At 43.8% G+C, this 20,148-nt stretch overlaps 1 protein-coding gene across 6 annotated transcripts in view; it reads left to right on the forward strand.

The window, feature by feature from the left end:
- Positions 1–20,148, forward strand: part of anks1b (ankyrin repeat and sterile alpha motif domain containing 1B) — a 231,211-nt gene that overhangs the window by 61,171 nt on the left and 149,892 nt on the right. For all 6 annotated transcript variants that reach the window (XM_084345741.1, XM_084345742.1, XM_084345743.1 and 3 more), the window contains exons 3-5: positions 3,694–3,850; positions 17,267–17,419; positions 19,591–19,734. In XM_084345741.1, the coding sequence (XP_084201867.1) occupies positions 3,694–3,850; positions 17,267–17,419; positions 19,591–19,734 (454 nt within the window). The remainder of the gene's footprint in view (positions 1–3,693; positions 3,851–17,266; positions 17,420–19,590; positions 19,735–20,148) is intronic.

Genomic DNA, 20,148 nt, shown 5'->3' on the forward strand with positions numbered 1-20,148 from the left:
GTTGCATCAGCTGTCCAGGTGAAGAAGCAGCATGTGGAGGTCTCGGGCTGTTGTGGTTACACTTGATTTTGGTTGGATGTACTGCCATATCCTCAGAAATGACATTGGACACAGCTTATGGTTGTGAAATGAACGTTCACTTCACATTGCAGCAGTCAGCTCGCCAACTGCTCGCTCCTTCCAAACTCTTGTGGCAATGTGCGATAATGACGACCTGATCAGTAACAGCCGCTGACCGGTTGTGATGAATGACCTCGAAAGAAGAAAACGCGGCACGAAACTTTTTTGGTTCTTCAACAGCGTTCAGGAGCAGCGGTGAAGATGTCGCCAGTCGTTTCCCTTTAGCCGAGGGAAACCATCCTGCGCCTGACTGTCGAGTTAGAAGCACTGAGAGCCCGGCTAACATTAAGAGGCCACAGCCTGTCAGCTCGGCTTCAGGTCTGAAATGCATTTTTATGCTACTGGTAGTGTTTGTATTGTTGCACTATAAGCTGAATTTTCCCAGTAAAATGACCTTGTAACTGTCGGCTTCTCCCAGAACACTTTCTGCTGGAGTGAAGGCAGCTCTCTCGGCCACGTTTCTGTTTGAAAAAAACCCCCAAGAAGTCTTATTTTAGCTAGATTACATGACAGTTTTATCCTACTCGAGATAGAACGGGAAGTAGACAACTTTGTGCAACGGATGAATTTAGACGTCTGACTATTAGACAGGCTCATTTCTATCAATGGCAGCAGGCCTGTCTATCAGCTGGGCGTCGAGTGTTGCTCGTGCACATTGTTTAACGTCCTCATCAAAGTAGCGGTCCTTATATCTGGGCTCCAGTGAGGTCAGAGACAGTGTAATACACAGTTTCTTTCACTTTTATTTGAAAACGAAACCACATGTGCGCACATTGCCAGAGTCGTGGAGAAAGTAATTGACGAGACAACAGATAAACATCGGCCACCGACATTGGTGAATGCCACCTTATTTGCCGATAGACCAATGGCAGTCAACAAGGCGAATATCGATACAATGTTGTTATAATAAACCCGTAGTTGTTATTATAAAAATATAGATTATAGCTCCTATAAATCAAGGTTGAATGGTCAAAAAAAACAACTTTTCAAGATCAAATCAAATCAAATCAAATCAAATTTTATTTGTATAGCCCAAATTCACAAATCACAGTTTGCCTCAGAGGGCTTTACAATCTGTACAGAGACGACACCCTCTGTCCTTCGACCCTCGATTCGAGTGAGGAAAAACTTGCCCCCCCAAAAAAGCCCTTTTAACAGGGAAAAAAAATGCGGAAGATGACATATTTTAGACAGAAATAAACCATCTTGTGTGCAGACCGGTGTCAGGGCATCCCGGTGTTTATCTTTGAGTCTGGAAAAGGCTTCATTAGAGGAAAGGTCGAAGACTTTATAAGACAGGTATTCTCTGAACTGGGTTAAATGTTGACAGCCAATTAAATCAGTTTCACATTATGTGTCTCACATTGTTCCGACAACAAAATCAGTTGTCAATAATAGTCAAAAAGCACATTATTTCTGCCAAAGTTCAAACGCGTTCGACTCTGTGTGTCTGCGTCTGCTGCGGAGCTACTGTGCAGCTTCCTTTCTTCACCTGGGCCTGCTGAGAAATCCGTTACACAGCGTGGATTAGCTGCAAGCCTGACCGCCATCCCAGCTTGGCGGAACTGAAGGATTAGTGCTGTGTTTTGGGGGCAATTATGTGGATTTCCTACTTCAGATCAACTGGAGAGGGGAGGGGAGGGGAGGAGGGGAGGAGGGGGGAGAAAAATGCAGCCTCAGAGTGAAAATTAGGCCGCCGACAGAAAAGCTGCAGAGGAGTGATTTAACGTTGAGGTGGAGAGAACTGGCATTTAAGATATAGACAGGAGAAACTCGGCATCGGGCAGATTCGGGGATTTGTTATTCAAACTGGGTGTTTGAAATCTTTTTTTAAATTTCTTTAACCACATAAAAAGCCTTTTGATGATCAGCGAGAAGTCGAATATTTTTTAGCATGTGACCCTGATTTCAACCCTACGATTTCGCTGTATAACCGCCCACTTAAACCTGAGTGAATTATGTATTAAATTATTAATTAACATAGCAGTTCATTAAGCATCTCGCTGCTGCTTTCACCTCTGCTCCCGGGAGAGGTTCTGCCCTTCTCTCTCCTCTCTTTCTCCGCCTGACATTTTTGAATGCAAATGAAGCACTTCACCTTTTCCTCTTCAGAGAGAGGTGACAACTTCAGCTGGAGACCGCCTAATGTGAAACAGTACCGCTGACATTACTACTGAGCGAGTGGCAGCTAAATGGATTTTGCAGCTCCTGCCCAGGCGCTGTGATTTGTTGCTTTATCTATTTGTGTAATGGGGATTTATTAGAGGGAAACATGGAGGCAATTGTCTTCTCTCAATTTGTGATCATTTCCAGTTGAACTCCTCCTGCTAGAACATCCTGCTACACTGGGTGGTATACTGATCGTTCACTCGTAGCAACACCGCAGATCCCTCCGTGACCTGTTAGCCTGGTTTAGACGAGCTGCCTCAAGCGGGTGCCAACTTAGTGCTGACCAGATCTCATGAACGCTGCGGGTCGAGCCAGTAAGCGAAGGTGGATATAGATAGAAAATATAGGTATCCAGTGAAAGATGAAAAACACCAGAACAAGAATAGAAATGAAAGCAAGAGTGAGAAGAACGAGAACACAGCAGTGAAGTGATAGTCTAACCACCAGAACTACCGCAGAGAGCTGTTGTTTTCTCTTGTGTCCGTTTGTTTGCTGTTTCATTGGTTTGTTGGTTTGTCAGCAGGATTACACGAAAACTACTGAATGGATTTCCATGAAACTTGGATGGAGGATGTGTCTCAGCCCAGAATAGTGCCCATTACATTTTGGTACGAAGATAGGACACTGGCATGGACTCATCAGCCACACATGAACATGTTGATGTAGACAAACCTGGTTTTTGAATATCAAACAAGGCCAACTCAGGCAAGATTTGAAGGAAAGGATCAGTTTGTTATGCACGCAGCTGTGAAGTGCAAACTAGTTTATTCTCTCTTTTCCATCTTATCCGGTCTTTGTGTTTCGTTAAAAATAAAACAGCATTTTTTTCAGGGTGTTGGTGATAAATTATGCAAAACTTCACCAACAGAAACAGGTTTTTTTTTTTCGCCAAGTTGGCAAACACGTGATGAATTAAACAACACAAGCTCATCTCGACTCCAGGGCGGCCGTGGCTCAGGAGGTACAGTAGAGCAGGTCGTCTGCTAATCGGAGGGTCGGTGGTTTGCTCTGGCTGCCTGTCGCCGTCCTTGCACAGACCCCATGCCTGTTCCATCGGTGTGTGAGTGGATGTGTGAACGTCACAGGGTGCTTGGTTAGGAAGCGCCTGTAGATCGTTTATTGTAAATGCAAACACTGCTTGAAAAATAGCACTGACTATGAGAGGAAGCACACCAATTTATTTAACCAGTTAAAATGTCACAGAATATGAGCACATGGTGAGGGAAAAGGAAGCTCACGACTATTTTCATCTGTTATTTCTGCAGCCAGGTTAAAGTATGTTCTCAAAGGGAAGGTGACTGTATTCAGTGATATGGATTTCCTCTTCTCCCCCTTCTCCATCCCTCCATCTTTCGATCTGTTGATATATTGATCTGTACGTGTTCGTATGTCTCTCTCTCTCAGGGAAGTGGTGCTAAAGCTGCTCCAGTTTGAGGCGTCCACAAACGTGGCCGACAGCAAGGGCTGCTTCCCGCTGCACCTGGCCGCCTGGCGGGGAGACGTGGACATCGTCCGCATCCTCATCCACCACGGACCCTCGCACTGCCGGGTCAACCAACAGGTACACGCCAATATTTCATCATCGTCATGTCAACCATAGGTGTTTATTCAATTTTCTACATATAAAGTTATGGGGAACTTCTAAATTAACACAATATGTTTATTATTGTTGGTGCTTGACTTTCAATGATGTCTTTCTTTTAGTCTTTTGATTGATCTGAGATTATTTTTGGAATCAGTTTCTATGACTTTATTTGTTCACAAGACTTCATAATGAAGCTACAGTACATACTGTTTGATTGTGGCTGCTTGTTAATTAACAGCATCATGTTGCTGCCTGAGTTGTTGTTCAGGCTGTTCAGGCTCCGGTCAGGTCAACCACATGCTGCATCAGCTCTAATGAGCCTTTGTTTTAAGAATGAATTCATGCCCGTCAGGTTCAGGAGGGTTTCGTACCGGGGTCTCTGACATATCGCTGGGCGAGGACTGAGAATAGCATCTGTAAAGCTTCATGTCTGAACTTCTGCAGCTACCTTCAAGAAAGAAAAGACAATACATAATTCTAACGTTTGTGTACCTGGATTTGGACTCATATGTCACATGTTTAATGGTAAATTGTGGCCGAAAGAGTGTGTGCCATCACTCTTCCAGAACAAGAAAGATCTCCTCAACTAAATTAAACCTGAGGTCTTACGTTGTATTTCTCGGGGGCATTTACGCCAATGCCGCCACAGGTCGTCTCGTTATGGCTCCCGTCCAGCAGAACCGACTTCTACAGTTCCCTGTGATCTCTCCCTGACAGCCGGGCGAGCCTTTCAGCTCTGGGAGCATTCAGCCTGCCGCTGCTGTCATTTCTGATCAGCGGAAATGACCTTCTTCTCTTCCCTCACTATTTTTCTGTCCATCTCCGCTCGCACCACATCGGCAAAGTCACGGCTCGCTGATGCTCTGCGTTTCAAAGTACAGAGCACATGGGAAGTGTTTAATCAGAGGTGCAGGGGAAAAGATGCCTGTTTTAATATTCCTGCTCCTGATGGCGGTCTTGTAATGAACCCCCCCCCCCCGAGTTATTGGAGCGTTATTTACTCGGCCTAATAAGCACATTTTCCTCTGTCACCATTAGCCAAATCGTCTGGCTCCGAGAGTTGTTAGAGCCTAATTGTTTGCCGTGATAAATGATGTCCCTTGCCCCTGAAATGGAGAGGTTTGTCAGCAAGTGAACACGGGTAATTTTCTTTTTTTTTCCCACCGCGTCGATGTTTTGCAGAGCTGAGCGGGCTGCTGTGCAGGCAGCGTGGACACACACAGGGTGGAGGATGCTGAATAGGAAGATACGGTACATGCTGACTTCAATGCACAGTCAGCGTGCGTTAATGTGTGTGCACTCTTGTATTTTATTTATGAGGGACGTGAGGAAGGCTTTCTCAGTTCAGCGTGCATAAAATCCCAGTTGTATTTTTAACGATGTTTTGGTGCATCTGTGTTTTCTTCTTGTATTTTGTTTAATGATTTCTCTACAGTAGTTTTCAGCAAAGCCCTAATGCTGTTTATGTGTAGGAGGTGAGATCTGCTAGCTGTAAGGCGTGATTTTCCCAGTCAAACAAAGTTAACAATACAGACAGACTAATGCCGTTGTGTCAGTATTCGGTGTGTAAGAGGATATTTGCCACACGCTGCCCACAAAGACACAAGCTGTGACTAAATCACAGTTTCGGTTTGTTGAGTAACGGCTTCTCTTGATCGACGGATTTCTTAACAATGTTGAAAATGCTGCAAAACTGAGGTTTTGCAGACACCATGCTGTTCTCCAGGGTAACATTTTGCTGTAGGTGCATGCGGTGGTGACATTTCAGTGTTTCCCACAAAGTTGAGAATTTACTTGTGGTGGTAAAGGCGGGTGGTGGTTTCTGAATAACTCTTTTTGGCCTATAAGGTGACGGCCATGGAGATATTTACCCCATGACTGTAGGGTCAGATGAAAATTATGTGGAAATCTGTGAATATTTAGTTCATTAGTTAAATCTGTCCTAGCTGTAAACACATTAGATAGATAAAAGTCCCATCCGTCCTTGAGGGTGGAGGTGAGCTGGTGAGTCAGTCCCAGCTGACACTGGGCGAGAGGCGGGGGAACACCCCGGACGGCTCGCCAGTTAATCACAGAGCTGACGGATGAGACAGACGATCATTCAAACCTAAAAGCAGTTCAGAGTTATCAATTAAACTGCGTGTAGGAGTCTGACGAGGAGGTTGAAGTGGATTAAACTGATGAAGCTTTTCCAAACCTTCAAATTTACTTTTTGTGCTTGATCAGCAAATGATTAATGAAATGATGATCCAGACAGACCCTCGGTTTAATGTTTGCTGGGGACGTGGGCTCAGTCGCTCCCATGTCTCTCATTATTTACAGTTCAGGACAGGTAGCAGACACTGTGGGACTCTAGCTTCCTTTACAGGGGTGTGATGATCTGTCAACAGCTGTCTGGAGGCAAGATTCCTTCCGTTCCAGTAAAGTGCAGCTGTATCTGCTCCCTTGTAAAGGCTTAAATATGCAGGTTATGGTTCAAGGTATAAATAAACTTTACATTGATTTCATACAAAAAATTAAGAAAGTATTTAAAGGGGCACTATGTAGTACAGACTTTTTATGTTTACAATATTGATAAGGTAATAATACAAACTCAAAATATTTATATTTTCCACAACTGAATAAACAAGCTGTTCTCAGAGGAAAATAAGGTCCCCAGAACACTGTTTGAAGCTAGAAAGGTGGTATGAGGTATGAACAGTATGAGATTGTTGTATGAGTTTGTTTATTTAGTTTGTTTAGGCATAAAAAATCAATCCTGAATCATGAAGATCTTTCTCTTCTGATTAAAATGTCTTCCCCAAACCTACAAAGTGCACCTTTTAATAAAAAATTTAACCGTTAGTCCTCGGTTCAGACCTCAAGCATCAGCTCATGAGTCAATCCGAGTGGGAGACAGAGCGATCACAACAAACGACGCCTCACTCATCAAAACACGCACTTGGCCCTGCGAGCAGAGAGCAAGCCCGGAGTAAACAAGCCATCCTTCATCATCTATCACTGTCTCACTGTCTCTCACACATAAACATGCTCACACACTGTATGTATAATCATCTTCTCCAGTCAGACGGCCTGCATACACACACACACACACACATGCACTCCCGCAATAAACAAAACAGCTGTGAATGAGAACTACTGGGACCAATTAGGCAGTAAACAGTGGGCTGGAACTGGTTTACCGCCAACTAATAACTTCCACTAACCTTGAATAATCCTCGATTGGCTGTATTGAGGATCTGGCCCACCTACACACTTCCTCTGCCCCTCTTTCCATCAATTTCTCCCGTTTTTCTATACGCTCTCAAGACCTTTCGCTCTCATTACAGCTCCCTCCCGCGTCCTCTTCCACACTCTCATGTTGCCGTTTGTCGACTCGCGTACAAAAGGTGAGCGCAAACGTAAGAAAAGATCACATATTAAGACTGAAGAGCGTGCCTCTCTGGAACCGGCCTATAAATCTGAGCTGCACACACGGATATGCGCACACACACTCAACCTCTGACACGAGGAGTAGTGTGCGTGGGCAGAGTAATGTCGCTGAGAATGGGGTAATGTGAAGCCAATGGCTTTTGCCGCTGCAAGTCTGGATGATAGGTGTGAGCGTGTGTGGGACTCGGTATATCACCCTGACTAATGTATGCAGGCCCTACTCTCTACTGCAGACAAGACAGACAGGGGGAAAATACGGAGCTCAGGCATCGTAAACATGCAAACACTCCATAAATCTTACGCTCAGATTTATGTCTGCAACTGGAGAACAACTGTACCCTCAGAGGAACATGACTGCAGGACAACTGTACAAATATGCATCATGCAGCGCTCGAAAATGCTAATTTAAAACACAATATTATGCAGAATTCGTTGCTTAAGGCAAACATAAACGCTGCATCTTTAGGGATATCAAAGAGCAGCCGTGCTAGAGTCTTCGCACGCGCGACAGACGCACAGTGTTGGCTTAATGTGAGCTCCGTAGCTCAGCATTCTCTCCAGTGTTTATTATACAGAAGGGGAGATGAACACCATTGATAACAGGGTAGATGAAACCAGTCATTTCCAGCCTGTTGATAAACGCAGTTCACAGTGAAACGCCAGATACAAAGAGAGATAAGAGAGGAAGCTGATGAGCATAATTAGATGATTTGACAAGGGAGGTGTTACATGAGGTTCCTTTATTAAAAAAAGGGACATTTCACTTCGCTGGGGGTAGTTGGGGCCTACTATTAAACTATCCTGTATAATGGAGGATAAATAACTTCAGGGCTGTACCAGGACGTTAAAAGATGCAGCTGCTATGGCCACGTTCACACACAAGATTCAGCTGAGTGGTAATAGGCAGAATGTTTTGTTCTGTTGAGGAAGAAGTAAATGAAAATGTCAGACACATCTGTCAGCCCAGTCGCCAGGATAAAACTTTAGCAGTTATGTATTCTGCACGTCACGGGCATCGGCATTTCCACAAAAAGTGGCTCACGTTCACATGGCATGTTGATTAACTAACTTTTATGCCGGGAGGTTGAAGGGACAGTGGATACTTCTGACGAGGGACCGCGCGGTTTCAACATTTGTAAACGTGACACCACTGGATATTTTTAAAGAGACCTCGGTACACTTTCTAGCCGTGCACGTGTCGACAAAAACAGATATTTTTTGATATCTTGTGGCCGTGCTTGTGACGACGAGACCAGGTGTTTTTAACGAGACCTCTGCACGTCTGCAGCGGTGTTTGTGGCGAACAACACAGGTAGCTATTTCAAGCCAGAACATTGTGTTTCTCTAACTCAAACCAATTGGTTTTTGTGCTTGGATCTAACCCTTTGTGACAAGAGAAAAATAGACTCTTTTGTTTTAAGTTAACTTATGCGAAGTAGCTACTTACCTTGGCCTCTCCACCACCACATTCCCAGAGAGACTGCTCCACTGAGACTCGTACTGAGCGCTAATGCATGTGGAGGTGCAGGCTGATTGGCAGTGGACCAAACCACTGTGAGGCATATGAAGGGGGGAACCAATCTCTAAAAACTTAAAAACACATTGTTTTGCATCTTATCATATATTTTAAAATGCGATGTTTTCACTGTTAAAGGTTATTGAGGGGGACAAATCTCAGTTTTTTCCAGCAAAGGGTTTGTGATTTCCACCTATGCTTCTGCGATTTGGATATTTACCCGGCCATAATATTTTTGATAATTGCACAGCTCTAGTATTATTAGTGGATAGATCCAAGAAACTACTTTTTCTGGCTTTGGAAATGAGGGGGAAAAGTGATCATGCAACATGTCAGGCCCCTTCCTCAGAGGCGTTTTGTCCCCTGGATCTAAACCAGCATTGCTTAGAATAACATGCATCCAGGCAGAGTCCGTTGACTGACTAATGATGGCACATTTACCTCATGGCACTCTCCCAGAGCAAGACTGGATTTGAAAGATTATTTAGCTTGGTGGAAGTACGAGGGACGGTTGTGTCCTCCAGACTGTTGGTCCCGCTGACGTAGAGCAGATGTGTGTGTGTGTGTGTGTGTGTGTGTGGGAACCAGAACACAATCTCTGGGCTTCTTCTGCTCGGGGGCCTCTGGTCTCGTCAATTTAAGGGTTATTCTGTGTGTGTGTGTGTGTGTGGGTGACTGACTAGGTCAAGTATGTCCCCCTGTGCTGCAGATACAACCCAAGAATGTTTTCTTTTCCACCGACAGCAGGACCAAGGGTTTATACTGTTCCTTTCTTCCTCTCTCTCTGTCTTGTCCTCCTCCCTCCTTGTTAACTCCCAAAGGAGGGGGGAGGTGATCAGCAGCATAAAATAACTGAGAACAAGTAAGATTAGAAGGCTGGTTCATGTGTCGTGGGCATGTGTGGACACATGCATGCGTGAAATGCTGCCCACAGGCCTCTCTCCAGCTGCAGCGAGGCCTTCTGGGAGGCTGTGTGAACTGATACAAAGGTAAAAGGTCACGAGGTTGCCCGCCCGCTGTGTGTTTTGTGCCTGTGTGTGTTCGTCTTACAGTCCTGGTAACTCCATGCCCTCTCATGCACACGTGTTTGCCACCGCACATGAAAACCAAACCATATGTTTCCCGACGGTCAACACGAGAACACATGCGACCGCGAGAGAAACCGCCTGGGAAAGTCGTTGCTCAAACATCGCCGGCCGCCCTGCACTGCCAAAACACACAGACTCGCGCTGAGCCATAGGATGTTTTCTTGTGAGTAATCGGGTTAAAAAAAAAAAAAAAAAAAAGTTATGTCATGTGTTTCCCTCAGCCTGACGCTCCCTTTCGGCAGTGGGCTCGCTAATTAAAGTTCAGCAAAAAAAGAAAACTGATTCATCACGCAGGGAATCAAAACAAACTACAGCCCTGAGTTATTGTTGCAAGCCGAGAGCAGATTGTGTGTGAGCGTGTTAAATCGAGGTGTGATGCGAAGACATGGATAAATATTTGCAGGATTTTTTTCTTGTGGTGATTTGACAGAAAGCTGAAATACGGCGCTTCATTTACATGATTCGTCGTCACTCGGTCAACCTCATAGGGAGGTCAGACTTTTGTGTCTTGCTCAAAAGACTAAAAACAGTTCAGCCTGATCAAGGCTAATAGAGATAGCGCTTTGAATTTCCTTTATTGGATGGATTATTCAGGTCTTTTTTTAGTTAATACCTTTCACATTTTCAGATTTAATGACTTGGTTTTGTCACATTAGCCAAGGTTAAAAAATATGTCTTCTCCTCACTGTCTTTTTCAAATATGATAAAGATGAGAGCAGGTGCATTGAGTGGAGTTAGTCTAGCTCACAAAAGGGTGAACTTCTGAAAAGGTTTGATGTAAAATGGGCCCGTTTATGTAAGTAAATGCTATCATGTTTGAAGGATATCAATTTATTTTTAAATTATAATCAATAAAAATATGATAAAAATAACAGTAAAAGCAGTTGTCAACAGTCAAGATAACAATTTTAGTTGCTAGTAGGCATTTATGTATAGGAAAATGTTTAAAAGTGCTGTTATATTAATAGAGCGTGAAGATTGTTTCAGCACGAGGTGATAGTCCGATGGCCCGCTGTAGTTTCAGCTGGCAGGTGGGTGCAGGTATTCTCAGTAGGAAAATACAACCGCACACCTTCTCAATTCGAGTTTCTCTCTTTTACCGAACTAAGACAAGCTATCGCCTCATTAACTCATCATAAAACACACTTCATTCAAACTTGACGTAAACTAAATAAACTCACCACAACAGTCTTGGTTTGTCACCTCTGGTTTGGTCAAAATAAATCCTCAATTCACAGAGTAAGATGAAGATATTCTGTATCTTCACGCCGTTTTCACGCGCTGCTGATGTCCAACTCTCTGTCGCTTCTCTCCAGCTGCTGTGTCTTGTCATCGCTGAAGCCATACTTTTTTGTCAGAGCTGCTGTAAATCGCCTCTGTACTTTGTCTGCTGTTGTCAAACTGGCCTCTGGCAGTCTTGAAGGCTGTGTTCAGTCCCAGTTTGGTGTTCACTCTCACATCAGGCTACCGAATCCAGACTTGCCTGTGGGGACTCCCCCTGGGATCTGAGGTCCTGGTCCAGACAAACCCTAGGGCAGCTGGCTCCACGGCTAACTGAGCCATGGGCTAATTAGCAAATGGTAGCTAGCTCCAGCCAAGGACAGTTAGCAAAGAGCAGCAGTTTTCAATTATTCTGGTGATATACTGCCCCTATGTTTTATGCCTTATTCTACAAATTATAAGAAAACAGACATATTGTAAAATGGTGAATAAAAGCGACAACAAATAGCGCAAGATGTTTTTTGCATTTACAACATATTCGGAGCCACATGAAAAACAGAAGACAGGAGCGAGAAGGAGAGCAGCATCACCTTGTGTGTGCCTGTGTTTTTCATCCTCATATCATTTACCGAGCCCTCCCAAAGGAAGCAGGCTGAGCTGCTGGGATTATGAGGTGCTGCAACGTCGACGGAGCTCATCCTCCGTATCAGTCCATCAGCATTAACGCGGTGTATGTTCAAACAAATACCTCTGCGCTCCATTCGCTCTGGTTTCATTTCAGCCCGGGCCTGTCTGATAAGCCTCGCTTATTTGCATGGATGTTGCGGTTTGTTTGGTCCCATGGAGATAAGACTGATAGTGTTTACCATGGGAAATGTGTGTGTATGCAGGTTAATGCTCTGAAACACTACAGGTGTGCAAGTGGGTGTTCTCCACTTAAGAACGCTGATTAAAGGGCCACATTGATAGTAAAGATATATCATAAAAATCCATAATAAAATCCTCCTGAACTACAATAAAACAAAGCAGCTGTCTTGGTACAAAGAGCGAGGACAAGCAGACGCCGTTCGTCACTCATACTTTTTATATTTGTGACCATTAACTGTGTATCAGCGCCACATGCTAAGAGAAAAGCATTGACATCCATCTGTATGGGCATGTCAATAATGTGCTGCCGTGCCTGTTGATGTGTTATTAGTAGATGGCTGTTGCTCAGAGCCCAATCAGCAACAATACACCGAGTGCGAGATGATATCGGAAAGCTGTCAGAGTGAGCGTAATGGAAATATATAGCCCGCTCTGAGAACATGGAGGGAGAATTTTCTCTCCTTCTTCTCCCGCTCTTTCTCCTCCTCCTCCTCCTCTTCGTCCTGTCACCGTCTCTCTTCGTCTCTTTGTCACTCGCCTTTCTTTCCAAGAATTGTGTTTTTCCCCCACCTAAAGCTTTGTCACATTGGACTGACAGAGCTTTATTGTCTGTTTAAGGCAAGAACAGGTCAGCGGCAGCGCCGCCGACAATAGCTGCAATCTCCGCCCTTGTGGTCTGTGGTTATTATATCCATGTTGAGATTTATCTCTGCATTTGTGTGTTGTGTGATTGGTTTGCGAAAGTGTATTCATGATCGTCCTATTGAAGGCAAAATCCGTGATTCACATGCTAATAATGAAATGTTGAGAAAGCAATCTCACTGTAAGGTCCACTCAATAGCTTTTCTGGAGCTTTTAACTGCATCACATGAAATTGGAGTTGCCCAGTTGCCAGGGAAAGATACATCCCCGACAATCCCCGTTGTTCTGAGCACTTTAGGGTTCATTGTTGACCTTGGTCTTTCCACGTTGTCCACGTAGCAGCTGTTTTGGCACTTAAAATTGTACACCACATTTTCCCTCATAATAAACAACAAAAATTTGTAAGGCAGCAATGATAACTGCTATCACGGCAGACGAATCTCAGGGGCCGAAAGATGCTTAACAGGATAGAAAAGCAGAAAAGTCTGCAAAACAAAATCATTTATTTTTTTTCTCTTGTGAATTACTGGGTAACTGTACCTCCTTAGGCCATCTTTAATTATTCAAATACATTAATCTGACTGTGGTTTCATAGCGAAAATGCAGGAGTGCTCAGTTTGAAAAATGAAGCGCAACATGTAACCCTATCAGGCAGCAAAGTACGCTACGATCTAAATATCAGTGCCTTCCACAGCTCTGCCTTCTCGTCCAAATATGGTCACTTCTGGCTCCAAAAAAACCAAGTTGGCGACGGCCGTGACGCCAAATTTGGCACCTCAAAAAAGGAAGTCAAACAAATGGGTGACATCACGGTGGGGTTAAACTTGATTTACCCACTATCCTGAATCGGCATACTGCATATTTAATCTGCTGGTAACCATAGCAACCGTAATATACCACCATGCCTCATATTACACTTCAATATGCAGCAGTTTTCAGCCTGTGTCTTTTTTCTTCAGTATGTGTGTCAGGCTATCCTTTTTTTTAATATATTAAAATAGTATTTTGTGAATCATTGCTCACCACTATACCTGTAATCTTACCAATTACCTATTGGGCCCTTGCTCCAGGTGCTGTTGCATTTAACCTTTAATTGATGCTCTATTCTCCAGACGCTGCATGGCTATTCTACACTAAACACCACCAGTAGCAAATGATGACTGATTGCTCTGCGTTTGTGGCGATTTGCGACGTGGCAGGAGAATATTACGCTGTGATGAAGACAGTATATACAGTAGATTAGATGAAGATGAAGGTAAAATGAAGCCTGGGGGAAAGTGAAAAATAGTAATAAAGTCAAATATCCGCAGAGGGAACAGAGCGAATGGAGTTTATTAAACATAACGCAACCAACAATTACAGCAGTAAACTGTGCTGAAAGTGAATTACAGTGTGCACGAGTGTGTGATTATTGCACTTACAGTACAGTGGGCCTGCAATCAGACCTGCTCTGGAAGGTTCCACTCTGCCGTCAATGGAGGGGTGTGCGGTCCACGGGGGAAACCAGATGGATCTGATTGGCTGAGGAGGAGGGGATAGCTCTCAAGCACGTTGGTGGTGTTTTTGCTGCTCTATCACGTGTGTGTGTGTGTGTGTCTTCATATAGGGGCTGTTTCCCTCTTGTTATTCACACAGTATCTCTTCATCTCTCTCACTCTCACTGCTCAGAGGGAGAGGAGGGAGAGGGAGGAGAGGGAGGGCTGTGGCTCTGGGGAGAAAGAGAGTAAGAAAAGGCATGAGATGAGATCTGAGCAGCGGAGTGTGGTCATGGTGTTTTTATCATGGGTGTTTGAGTGGTGCATTCGAGGCCGGAAATGCGAGGGAATGTGACAAAGCGATGGAGGGAGAAGGGGGGAAATATCAGGGATCTGTCTGTGTATTTGAGCATGAAAGCATGAATGATATTTTCAACTGTTTACATGAAAAGGTGAGCCGGTGTTTAAAGAGCCAATTGATAATGAGACCTAATTGCCACTTAATTCAGCCTGACGTTGCGCTGGGGTTAACCCACTCACGTCTTTTTCAGTCGACATGGAAGATGTGGCAGCTGTCGATAGCATCTGGTTTCTGGTTGGACTACATCTAATGATTATTCTCATTATCCATTAACCTTCCAATTATTTCACAATTATTCGTTTAATCCATTGCAAAAAGTGACGTCTTCAAATAATAGCAAAGGGAAGAAGGAAGATAATGTCACAATTCCTGATCAGGCCTGCGACGCTCTGCTTGGTTGATTGGTGGAAATAGCTATTAATTGGCCCAACAACAAATCTGTTTTAATGTGCTTAACAAATTAAATGTGGGGTGTGGCTAATCTAACACCCTTGTTAGCTATAATCAGATGCAGCCACATATTGAAACTAGGATGGTACTCAGTAGAGCGCATACCTCAGCCAAGGCCCTACAGTCCCTTTTTTTATGATGTAGATACTGTACTGTATAAAATACTCCATAACTACACTGTGGAGACTAGTAGAGATTGCTGTCTTTGATTTGTTGATGTTAGATTTTGTGGTTCAGATTCCTTTTGTCTACTTTCCTAAATCATTCCTTCAGTTCCTCCACCTCCTTCCCTTCTCCTCTCCTCCTGTCTCCCCTTGATTTTATTCCTCCCTCCTCTCCCTCCTCCTCCCCCTCTTCCCAATGTTACATCACATAGTGTTAAATTTCAGCCACTTAAACAAAATGTAGGTTTTTCTGCTGGAAAAACACCAGCAACAACACAGCCTCACACGCATGCCCTTCTTTAACTTTCCTTTCTCTCCTTTGATGATATCCACAAAAGCCTCGATGCATATGTGCATGCTCCCATCACATGTATGTATAACTCAATTATATGGTTGCCAGATTTACTGTTTTCAATAGAAACATACTCAGATTTAATGCCTGTAGGGCCCCGTGTTGCTCTCTTTATCTTCTCTCTCTTCTCCGCCGGTATGGCTATCCATCATGTCTCTCTCTCCTTCATGGGTGTCCCTCTGCCCAGTCATTACTGGGCCGTTTTCACCCTGAGCTGCAGGCCCCCAGGGACCACCAACAATGTTCTTGTCCCGACAGGGGCCCCCGGAGAACCAGAAAATGACCATAGTTTCGTTAAACATGAAAGCCCCCCCAAGTTCAAAGTAACCTTTAAAGCGCACATACGCCTCTCTGAGACATTTAACGCCAGGAAGTTATTTATTGTAAATTAAGGTTGAAGGTTCAAAAATTCATGACCTTTTGTCATGAGCATAAATTTGAGATAAAACTCCATTTACTCCCCATATGTAGCATTTATAAACATGTAATAAACAGTTTATAACATACTATAATCTAGTTGTTAGTAGATAGATACTGGTGAGGCTGGTGAATAAAGAGATAACAAGTGAGAAATTAAAACTTAATGGTACAAATATCTAAGAAGAAAAGTCTTCATAAGGACATTTCATGCTTACAAATGTTGAAATGCAGTATTGAACTGCGGGCACTGGCGCTGGCAATCCCCTCCACCTCCAGACATGAAAGTCAGGTCATGAACATGCAATGTAAATGTGATATGACGCGTTTTGTTGAAATGTCAATATGGTTTGTGAAAATGTCAACACATCAGTGGTTTGCAGAAACATTACCTGCCAACATTTCATCCTGGTGACTGGGCTGTTTTTTTTAAATACTGAGAGGTAACCTGTGCCTCCATTGGTGAGTCGCAGTGGTTTAGGATCTTGTACATGTGCAAGAGGACACCCGTGCATGTCTTTGCATGGGTGCCGCTTCACCAGTACTGCAGATAGTTCCATGCTATTCACTGTAGCAACACTTGGTTTAGGTGGCGTGCCAAGTAATGCAATGTTCAGATAGTGGAAAGGAAGAGGAAGACTGCTAGCAGTTTGGAGAGTTTGCGAGAAACTTGCGTAAAGAAATCAAGCTTTTTTAAGAGGAGAGACACGTCATAATGAAAATAATAATACTGTTAAATAGTGTAACTGCTTCTGAATATGTTGCTCGGCCAGTTGAGTGGAAGGTGGCAGGTTCAATCTGCGAGTACAGAGCAAAGTATTTGAGCAGAAAGGCTCAGAAGATTGGTGGAAAAAGCTTTCGGCCATCGCTCTTTTTCACAGACAGGAAGCTATAGATCCCCCTCGACAGCTCTCACAACCATGACACGCTTTTGGAATTTGTACATGCAGAGTGATATACTGACTGAGACATGTGCTTCATACGTGTAGCAGAAATGTCTGCACAGTCTGTGGCTTTCCATCTTGCATTTCACCTTGTGTCAGTCTACCGATGCAGAAAACTAACTGCTTTTTCCTTCTTCTTCTTCTTCTCTTCCCTTATATTTCAATCCTTTCACCCACGTTCACCCCACTCACCCTTTTAATCGCCATATTCCTCTTTTTATCCTCTTTTTCCTTTAACCGTCTCTCATTCATTTACTCCTGACCTTCCCCGCTGCCTCACTCCATCCCTCCATCCTTCTTCTGTCATTTCCTTCCCTCTCGCTCTCCTCACTTCATCGCCCTCCTGCCCACTCTTCATCATTCCATATAATTCCTACACCCACTCCCACCTCTTCTTTAATCCCTCTTTCGGATCCGCTCACCCTTCCCGCCGTCAATCCGTCTCTCCTTTCTCCTTCCACAGAACCATGAGAGGGAAACGGCGCTTCACTGTGCAGCCCAGTATGGACACTCTGAGGTGGTTTCAGTGCTGCTCCAGGAGCTGACCGACCCGACCATGAGAAACAGCCAGCAGGAGACGCCTCTGGACCTGGCAGCGCTGTATGGACGGCTGCAGGTCAGTGAGAAAGACATTTACCAGTTTTGTGGAAAAAGTCATGAGCCGGAGGTGTATTTTACACAATGAAAGCTGCAAAAGTGGAGGGCTGCTTTGAGTTTGAGTTTCTCAGCTTTTAAATTGATCTCAGGGCCCTTTCATGGTGTTAAAGTACGAAGGACCTTGTCAAACTGAAGGAATACATTCCTGTACCAGAAAGATCTTTGTATATGGCTCTTATGAGACAGGATGCTTGCTGTTTGAATCCGTAATAAAGCCATGAAGGTCATTTTAAAAGTAAAAGCTGCACTTAAGTTCTGATTCGGCCTGAATTTAAGGTACAGAAGCATTTATTCAGGAGGGCAGAATACAGTTTATGCATATTAATTTGGCATATTTCAAATCAGGTGCACGAACCAGAATGAAACCTGTTCCACACTGGTGAAAATATGGCGCTCCACGATGATTTAAGCCTTTGAAATTAATGATAATGACATACAAACATCTGCTACCGGTCGCTACAAGGGCAGCGCACCCCTCATTGCATTTAATTTGCTATGAAAATTTAATTGCGAGTCCCAAAAAAAGTAGTTAGCAGTGCTCGTCACTCACTTCACTTCACACAGCATCAAAACAGATCGGGAGGTGTGTACAGGGCTGGAAAGCTGGTGAGGGATCATGTTTTTTGTTGTTGTAACAGATAACAGATACTTATACCAGTTTCTGCGAGGGGCATGTGTGAACCTCTGCATGTATCCTTGAAGAAGATGGCAGGTTGAAAGGAAGCAGCTGGTGACTCAATCTGTACCTTCAGCAGGACAACAGTAGGTGTTAGCAGTGACATGGACCACCGTGCGTAGATTCATCTGCTCCAAACTGTGGCTCGCTGTCGATTATTTTAAAAGATAGTGAATATTTAAGGTTGATATTTTAAGGGTGCACATTTTTAGAGCTGTTTTTCGCTCTTTTGTCAAAAGTGTGACAAAGGCACACACACATCAGTGCACATTCACACCGAGAGGCGTACGCCACAAATGCCTGCTGATGTTCAAATTCAATCACACATTCTCTCTGCAAAGGTAGTGAGTAATTGCAGCCAAGTCATACAGGTTTGTCTGAGTGTGAATGAATAATTTATAAAGGCAGCGGTATTTCTAGCTCGCTCTCCCCCTCTGCATGATAATGAAGGGAAATCCCTATGGTGGAAGCTACTGCTACACGGAGATGTAACTAACACAGGGCAAAAGTTTACTATACGCACATGCAGCACACACACGCACATACACACAAAGATACGCATTAAAAGAGGAAGCGTACGAGAGAAATGCGTGTTGTTGGGTTATTAAAGGCGCCGTCCGTGATCAAACAGAAGGGTAGTGCCTCTACTACGGCTCAAAACAACCTCCTGCTGTGCTTGACTGACAGGTCTTTAAATACAAGGGTTCGCACTTCAAAACAAATAATGAAACGGACCCTAAAGTATATTTCCATTAAGGATCGGTTGAATAAAAGAACAAACAAACAACTAAAATGCCGATTTTCTGCAAATCAGCAATGATAGTGATCGCAAATTTACCATTTGGAAGTCAATTTGAAGTAAACAAAAGCAGACTAACAGAAAGCGTGCTAATTTCAAGGTGAATTGACGACTGTAGTTAGCAGATTATATCAGCTGTAGTTAGCTAACAAGGTAGATATCTGTAACGCTGAGAAATAGTTGACTTTTTTTGAAAACAAAGGATTTAGAAATTGCATATGATGGCTATGTAAAGTCAGCACCCTCATTTAAATTAGCAGCCGCATTGGTCTCGGGGCTGGTGTGATCCTGTCACAACATAGTCTCCAGTTTGTCTTTTTTGGTCTTGTAACAGCTATAAACAGACATGTCTGGAGGTAATCTTTTCACCTGAGCTCCATTCTAACACTTTATCCAGTATGCAGAGTGAACATTTGAATGCATTATGAACTGGTGACACCTCTCTGACAGTGGCACAGTATTTCTGTGCCTGCTTTAATTAAACTCTCTGAATGTGATTACTTAACATCGCCTCTCTTTGATTCTCAGCGGCGATGAAACACTCACCGTTTCTCTGAAGAACAGTAAACTTTGTGTTTGCTGTGGTGACTAATGGCCCAGTTTCTTCAAACTGTGCTGTTGTGACCCCGACGCGCGGCTCTGTTTTGTTTCGCAGGTGGTGCGCATGTTGGTGAGCGCTCACCCCAACCTCATGACCAGCCACACTCGCCGACACACTCCGCTTCACCTGGCTGCACGAAACGGACACCACAGCACCGTCCAGACCCTGCTCGAGGCCGGCATGGACGTCAACTGCGTGGTGAGAGAAAATTAATAGCTTTTAGCTGTTTTTGCCCTCTATCAGCATCCGAGGATTTCACAGATTTCTGGCCCAAAAGCCTCACAGGCAAAAGTGACAATATAACAACAACATTGCTTTTTGTATGCTTTTTTTTTTAGCTGAGGACGAGCTATCTTTCTTTTGATAAAATTGGATTTGAAAAGCTCTTAGTGATGTCTGTATATGGTTACTTATGCTAATCCACAGTTATAGCTGGAAGGTGTACTTAAGCAGGAAGTAGTTCTCAGGTAAAGTGCTCACATCAAGATTAGTGGATTAGCATGAGTCCCTTGTTTTTCTTTTAGAAAGACACTTTTCTCGTGAGTTATACAGACATAAGCTTTCTAAAATACCATTGAATATGTTGCCCAGTGAGATTGATTTATTATATTA

The sequence above is a fragment of the Pagrus pagrus genome (genome assembly GCF_965226575.1).
Source record: "Pagrus pagrus genome assembly, chromosome: 23".
Taxonomy (NCBI): domain Eukaryota; kingdom Metazoa; phylum Chordata; class Actinopteri; order Spariformes; family Sparidae; genus Pagrus; species Pagrus pagrus.